This window comes from Echinops telfairi, unplaced genomic scaffold, assembly GCF_000313985.2.
Source record: "Echinops telfairi isolate 266 unplaced genomic scaffold, ASM31398v2 ScPeMD7_3;HRSCAF=10, whole genome shotgun sequence".
NCBI classification, from domain to species: domain Eukaryota; kingdom Metazoa; phylum Chordata; class Mammalia; order Afrosoricida; family Tenrecidae; genus Echinops; species Echinops telfairi.
In genome coordinates, this window is record NW_022103899.1 from 35,698,554 (window position 1) to 35,706,620 (window position 8,067).

Here is an 8,067-nt window from a genome sequence, read left to right on the forward strand (position 1 = left end):
CCCCCTATCATTCCAATTTCTATCAGAGTAAAATTCAAAGCTTGATAGCTTAACATAGAGGAGGCATTATTATCTGAACCTCATCTATTTTGTATAGTTTTGATTCATGTCATTAACTACTTTCCAAACTACTCAACAGCTATTTTGAACTTTTATGAGCCCTCATAACTCATGATTACTTTAAAACTCTAGAATTTTCTGGGTTTCCTGAAACTGAAATGAGGATCCACCTTCCTGTTCTATTATCCACGTTGCCTCCCTAATTCATATTCATCTTTCAACACTGTCTTGTCTATAGTTCCAGGAAGTACTTAGTCTGACAAATAACAAACATTGAATGATGGGAGCCAGGAACATCTGGAATTGCATGAAAACTAGCCATATTGCATGAGGGCTCTAACCAAGTAGCAATTAGTATTTAACACTGTGGCTCCTCAGTAGTAACCACTTGGATTTTGAAAAAAAAAAGAATATATATTTGTTAAATAATCTGTAGCCATCAAATGATAAAGAGCTGTGAATGAGAAAATGCTGTGCTGACCCCAGAAACACTTGACTATCAGTGTAATCATGTCTTTCTGCCATTGTGAACAGGGCCTCTCTTGTACTGCCTCCGTGCCAGAGGTCCCGCTATGCCACCTACTTTGATGTTGCTGTTCTTCGCTGTCTACTCCAGCCCCATTGGTCTGAGGAGGGCACTCAGTGGTCCTTGATGTATTATCTACAGAGACTGCGACACATGTTGGAAGAGAAGCCAGAAAAGCCCCCAGAACCAGATATTCCTCTCCTACCCAGACCCAGGAGTAGTTCAATGGTGGCAGCAGCTCCCTCACTAGTGAACACCCACAAAACCCAAGTAAGAGACGTTTGCTCCCTTGTCATTTGAACCAACAACTTTGCCCACAATTGCCTTTTGTCTTTCTTCTGTGCATCCAACTCCCATGTATTCCACTGTGATCATTTAGCGGATGAGTCCCTTTCCCCCCATTATCCTTTCCCTTCTCTTGTTCACAACTGGACCCTTGGGGCGTTCTTTGGTGCTTAGTTTACTATTAAAAGAAGTGTTATCTGAATGCTTCTTGGACATCTTAACCTAGAGCGGTGGTTCCCAACCTTCCTAATGCCATGGCCCTTTGATACAGGTCCTCATGTTGTGGTGACCCCAGACCATAAAATTGTTTTCATTGCCACTTCATAACTGTAATATTGCTACTGTTATGAAAAAAGTGTGACCCCTGTGAAAGGGTCATTCGACCCCAAAAGGGGTCACGACCCACAGGTTGAGAACCGCTGATCTAGAGCAATCCTCTGTTTATGCATATGATGGAAAATTGGGTCTGCTGACCATATAATTTGTTGATGACCACATTACCATGAAATGCCTGACACTAACTTTTAATTGAGCATTATTCTGCCTTTTTGTATAATGCACAAATTTTAGTGCTTGTAGGTCATCATTAAGAATGTTGCTTTTTGAAATATAGTCTTGTTATTATATCAGATGATGGGAGAATTTCACTAAATATAATCTTGCCATTAGATGATTGGAGAACTATAGTGACACAACTATATCCCTTGAAAGTCACTTTGTGAGAAATGAATGCCCTACTATTCACTCGATCACTCGTTTTCCCACTCCTTTTTATTTTGTTTTATTGATATATAATTCACCTATCATACAATTCAATTGTTCAATCATATCAAGAAGAGTTTTACAATCACTACCATAAGCAGGTTTAGGACATTTTCTTCTTTCTCTGGCCTTCCTTCCTGCCAACGTTTCGTCTTGACTATGTAGAGAACCGTGTGATCTCAGTGTGCTCCAGTTGTTTCCGCTTACTTACATGTTCCTGGGCTCTGTCAGAAAAGCTTCCACATGTTCTGAGAAACATGTGGGCGTCTTTCAGTGAAAAAGAAGTGGATGATTCTGTTTCAAGTGAGCATGTGCTTTGATTACTAGTTGAATTTTTAAAAAGCGTTATGTATTTCCTCCCTATTTTCTTTGAATTCCAGAATATCTGAAATTGCATGAGGATTCTAACCAAGTAGCAATTAGTATGAAATACTATGTTTCCTCAGTAGCAACCACTTGGGTTTTTACAAAATTGAATGTATAAGTTAATCAACAAATAATTTGTAGACGTCAAATCAGTTCATGTAAAAAAAGTGACTGCAATTAGCAACTTGGTAATAAAGCTCTGTGCCCTTGATCATTGGTTCTGCTTTGTTTGTGTTAAGGATCTCACTATGAAGTGTAACGAAGAGGACAAATCGCTGAGTCCAGAGGCCTTTTCCAAGGTTTCATTGACCAATCTGCGTAGGTCTGCTGTCCCAGATCTGTCTTCAGACCTGGGAATGAACATTTTCAAGAAGGTCAGTGGAGCCACTTAAGCTCTTTGATATTTTGGTAATTGAAAAGAAAAAGCAAAAAGTCAGTGGGCTATCAGGTGCTTCTGATCATGTTGCTGTGTGGGATGAGATGGGAAATGGACCCCAAAAGAGAGGTCAACTCCCAGGTATGCAGTATGGCCCTGTGTAAGTCCCTCTAAATGTATGGACGTGTTTTCTACTCTAAATGTTCTGTGGGGCTGTTATAAAGTTAAAATCTAGAGACCGGTGTGAAGTGCTTGCAGTAGTGGGGCCCTGGTGCTTGTGGTGTGGTAAGAGCTTATACTTGTATGGCTCATCTCCTTTTATCAAGAGCTTTTTATAACTAGTTCTTATTTAATCCAAGAGAAACCCTGATTCTCTCATTCTTCAGATAAGAAACAGCCTTGGAAACTTTAGGTAATTTGTTAAATATTTGTGCCTAATCTCAAATTAAGTCTTCTAGTTAAAGAGTCCACGTTTTTTGTATTCCTCACATCCCAGCTCTGGTTTTCTGAGTGTATAGTGCTAAACAAATATTAAGTAATATGTGTATTGCAACAGAAGGGGCTTCAAAAGGTTTGGGGAAGAATAGAATTCTCTCCTCTCACTGCCATCGAGTCAACGCTGACTCAGAGGGAACCCTGTGGATTTCCAAGACTGTCCCTGTTTACAGCAGTCGATAGCCCCGTCTTTCTCCTGAGGAGCTACTGGTGGGTTCACAGTGCCAACCACACGGACCTCAGCCCAACGCGTAACCACTATACCACCTGGGCTATACGTATTAGGAGACCAAAAAGTCTGTGGAAGAATTTCATTATTTTTATGTATATGTGTGGTGTCGTTTAATTTTTTTTTTTTTCAAAATAATTGCTTCAATTCTGGCAATGCAGAGAAAAAATAGATTATTAACTTATGTATGAGCTCAGAGTGCTGCTAAATAAGTAGTAATTTCTGCCTTCAGTCTTTGTTTTTTCTAGAACTCTTGATCATTTGAGCAGGGATATTGACTGCGCATGAAAATCTCTGGGTTGATATTAAAACTACAAATACCCAGTTAGAGCTGAGAGCCATTGCACTAAACTATGACGGCACTAGTTCTTGGATACCTTTGTTTTATTAATGGGAGTAGTGGGTTTCCTATTTCATACTCTGTATCTTCCATGTCTCTTCATTTTGAGCAGTGGCCCACACTTGAAAGAGGTTGGTTGGTACGATAGATCTTAGTCTTGAACAACAGAATGGGAAAAGACTGTCTGGCCCACATGGTAACTCATGGATCCAATACTGTAACCTAGTGGTAGTCAAATTTTAGCGTGCATCAGAATAATTTGAAGAAATTGTTAAAATAGGGGTTGCGGGGCCTCTGAATTTCTGATCTAGTACAGCTGATGTAAAACCTGTTGTTGTTGTTGTTGTTGTTGTTGTTGTTGTTGTTGTTGTTAGGTATCATTGAGTTGGTTCCAACCCACAGCGATTGGACGCACAACAGAGCCTATCACTGCCGGGGTCTGCACCATCCTTAAAAGTATTCCTTTGCTTGAACCCATAGCATAGGAATTTGCATTTCTAACAAGTTCCCACTTGATGTTGAAGCTTCTTCTCTAGAAATCACACTTCGAAAAATGACTGCTATAATCTAATCCAGTATAAAAATCCATGGAATAGTTTGCCTTTTACTCCATTTCATTCACTCTTTGATCACAATTTCTCCTCACTCTAGCGAATGGTATCCAGTGACTTGCAAGATGCACTGTCTCAGGAATATTTCCACATTTTGCTGTGGATCAAGAGGCCCCATGGGGAGAAAACTGCTGCCTTTCTTTTGCTCTTTGCCTAACCCTTCATCTCTCATCCTTGTAGTTCAAGAGCCGCAAAGAAGACCGAGAGCGAAAAGGGTCTATTCCATTCCATCACACAGGGAAGAGGAGGCCCCGAAGAATGGGAGTGCCCTTCTTACTTCATGAGGACCACCTCGATGTGTCCCCTACCCGCAGTACCTTCTCCTTTGGCAGTTTCTCTGGGCTTGGAGAAGACCGGCGAGGAATTGAGAAAGGAGGCTGGCAAACCACCATTTTAGGTGATGGAAACGACTTTTCAATACTGTGGGGCTGTGCCTGACTGATCTGAGTGTTTAGGAATTGAGATCCAGAGTTCACCATCAGATCTTGATCATGCTTGAGTAATGGGCCAAAGTCAGGGCCCTCAACACCAAAATGCCAAGTCTTCCCAGCCAGAGTAACCAGATAATTGACTAGGAGTCTACACTCAATATTCTGTACAGAATATTCTGTAGAGTCAGGTAATGGCTCCATTTCGTAGACAATCCTAGATGCATTAACATGGTCTTAGAGGGTTCTATACATTAATTTCCATTGTGATTCTAAACATTTTATTTAATCCTGATATTAAAAAGAAAAATGGGGCTGGGGAGGAAAGGGCAAGGGGGAAAGGAAGAGCTATAAGAATGGAAGAGAATGCACGGCCAAAAGAGGAGGAAGTGGAGAAGAAAGGGAACATTTTTGTTTGTTTTTCTGGAAGGCATATTAAGAAGGTCATCTTAAGATTAGGAGACCACAACTGGTCCTGGCAGAACAGATGGTTTCTGGCATGAACTTATTTTGAGGTTGATCTTCTTATATTGGGGCACTTCATCAATCATCTTGACCTTAAGTATTCTCAAGTTCAACTCAATTTTGGCTGGGCTACCTGCTCTTTCTGATTGTCCTTCATAGTCACCGCAGTCTTTGGACACACAAAATCTCTGCAACAAATCTTCTGATTATAAAATCCCCATATCCTCTCAGGGAAGTTTACCCGGCGGGGAAGTTCCGATGCTGCCACTGAAATGGAGAGCCTGAGCGCCAGGCCCTCGCACTCCCACCACACCCTGGTGAGCGACCTGCCGGACCACTCCAACAGCCATGGCGAGAACACCGTCAAAGAAGGTAGGTCCAAGACCGGGCCTGTGTATCCTGCTGGTCACCGTATCTTGTTCCTTTAGGATTTTGAAAACTTGAACTTTATTGCTTAGTAATTTACTTGGTAACGATTCTTAGAACAATAGTCCACCAGGAACACCACATCAGCAGCTCAGAGAGAACACAGATAGAAGATCCTAGATTCATGGGCAGAGAAGGGACCTTGGGAAACATCCTAATACAACCGCTTGGTTTCCCTCTCTGATGCCCTTCTGACAGACTTGCGTAGTCTCAGCAATAGGAAAGTCTCTAGTTCTTTTTCAGAAACTTCTACATCAGAAAAGGGCCCTAAGTGCTCTGTGTGGAGGAAATGTGCCTCTGGGGAGGACTCCAAACAAGTTCCCGTTGGAAAGGCGTGCTCTTCACCTCAGCAGAAATGCAGCCCCTCCTTTATCAGGATTCCATCTCAAGTATTGCAGGACACCTGCTCGTTGTCACAGGGCAGCTCTGAGGGGGCATCAACTCGATGGCAGTGGGTTTGGATGGGGTTTTATTCGTTGCCATCACAAATGTATTTCCCATCACTCTTAACCAAAGAAATTTTTTTTTAAATCCTTCTTGCTTGTTGTTGCTTAAATATATTTCCCCATCTGTACTTCCACTAACTTAGTTTAGCTATATCCATCTGGGGTGTCACCCTAACGATGCACAGAACACACCTGATAAAACAGAGTAAGCTGAGTCAAAGTTAGAGGCAAGTTGAATTCCATACTCCGCCTCAAGAAAGCCAGTCAGAACGGTAATGATTCTAACACCGTTCTCCTGTTCCGCGGGCCATAGGGCTCTGCTCTTCCCACTTCCATGAGAGTTGAGAATAAGCCTTGAAACTGCGGGTCAGTTATCCTCAGAGGCTACAGTTGTGACTGCGGTCACGGTTTAAATAGTAGTATAGCCCTCTCACATGATGCCACAACGAGACGGTGTTTTATTTTCATAGTGCGATCCCAGATTTCGACCATCACAGTTGCGACCTTCAACACCACCTTGGCGTCCTTCAACGTAGGCTATGCAGACTTCTTCAGTGAGCACATGAGGAAGCTCTGCAGCCAAGTGCCTATTCCAGAGATGCCACACGAACCGCTGGCCTGTGCGAACCTGCCGCGAAGCCTCACGGACTCCTGCATCAACTACAGCTGCCTGGAGGACACGGACCATATCGATGGGGCCAACAACTTTGTCCACAAGAACGGCATGCTTGATCTTTCTGTAAGAAGTACAAGGGTGTCTTACCAAAACCTTGAAAGATAAAGAGTCTTTTTTCCCCAGCCTTTACGATTTTAAGTGAAACGGAAGAATAGATTCATAGAAATGCTGGACTTTAAAATGAAAAAGTTTTCTATAGATCTATAAATGTTTACACATGAATCAATGTCTATCAAAGGGATAGCTTTTTTCCTTTTCTCCAAGCATTACCATAAATTTGGTCTGATCTCAGATTATGTTTTTCATCAGAAAAAAATGGTGAATTCTGAAATTATATGCACACAAATATACTTGTGCACGTGTGTGTGCTTGCTATTAAATTCCATTTTTCTAGAATTCAAGGGAAAAGTTCTCAGTGAGTTACTTTTGTTATATAAGCAGCAGGATTAACAAACTCCTGTGTTGCAAGAGAAAATGAGCTACGGCTGCATTCTCCAAAGTGCTTGCCTTGATTATAGTGATTAGCAAATGAAAAGGCTGTTATATTTTATAACTCTATTTCACAACTTTTATTTTGCCTCGGGGAACCAGGTTCAGCAAATAATTTAAAATATTAGATTCAATAAAAGACATCGTTTAAACACGTAAATATTTGCATAGAAAAGAGAAACATAAATAATGATACAATTATGAACGGGCAAATGTTCCTTTATTCTGATCATAAGGCAGTCATTGCTCTTTTGCCATTAGTAATGGAAAATGAGAGGTAGAGGATTAAAGCGCTTTGATTTAAAAAGGGAAAAAGGAAAAACAGTTGAAAACATTTTTATGTGGGCAAATGATTACTCTTCCATTATTCAACACACCCTTTAATGATTCACATTCTAGAGGTTTTGTTGAAAGGCAAGTGAAATGACACATGTATAGATTTTTAATTCTTTGGGAGATTTAGACTCTATATTAAATGCATACACACGATCCAAATACAATTTAAATAGAAATACCTGGAAAATAGGTACAGAATAGAAAGTGCACAGAATAGCTTCAGGAGAAAGGTTTAAGCAAAATAAGCAAATCTGTTTAGAAAGACGAGAAGCCCTGAAGGCACCAGGGTTAAGCAGTGGGCTGCTGGCTAAAGGTCGGCAGTTTGAACCCACACCCCGCTCTGGGGAAGTAGGATGTAACCGTCTGCTTCCATGGAGATGTCCAGCCCACAGGGCACTGCTACTTTGTTCTATTTGGTGTCTATGATGGAATGGGTATGGTTGGGAGCTGTTTACGAAGCAGTAGTTCAAGTCACATAAATACTCTGTTTATCTTTGTCCACCCCAGGTGGTTCTCAAAGCTGTTTATCTGGTCCTTAACCACGATATCAGTTCCCGCATCTGCGATGTGGCCCTAAACATTGTTGAATGTTTACTTCAACTTGGTGTGGTGCCCTGTGTGGAAAAGAACCGAAAGAAGAGTGAAAACAAGGAACATGAGACTGTGGAGAAGCGGCCAAGTGAGGGAAATTTCCAGTTCAAAGGAGTATCTGGAAGTTCCACCAGTGGATTTGGAGGCGCTTCAGTTAGTG

The 8,067-nt window shown here is 41.4% G+C and overlaps 1 protein-coding gene across 1 annotated transcript in view; it reads left to right on the plus strand.

Annotated features, from left to right (window-relative positions):
• Positions 1 to 8,067, plus strand: part of UNC80 (unc-80 homolog, NALCN channel complex subunit) — a 270,330-nt gene that overhangs the window by 56,932 nt on the left and 205,331 nt on the right. The window contains exons 8-13 of the mRNA XM_045296777.1: positions 595 to 856; positions 2,239 to 2,373; positions 4,231 to 4,447; positions 5,175 to 5,315; positions 6,286 to 6,554; positions 7,824 to 8,067. The exon at positions 7,824 to 8,067 is cut by the window's right edge and continues 170 nt beyond it. Of these exons, the coding sequence (XP_045152712.1) occupies positions 595 to 856; positions 2,239 to 2,373; positions 4,231 to 4,447; positions 5,175 to 5,315; positions 6,286 to 6,554; positions 7,824 to 8,067 (1,268 nt within the window). The remainder of the gene's footprint in view (positions 1 to 594; positions 857 to 2,238; positions 2,374 to 4,230; positions 4,448 to 5,174; positions 5,316 to 6,285; positions 6,555 to 7,823) is intronic.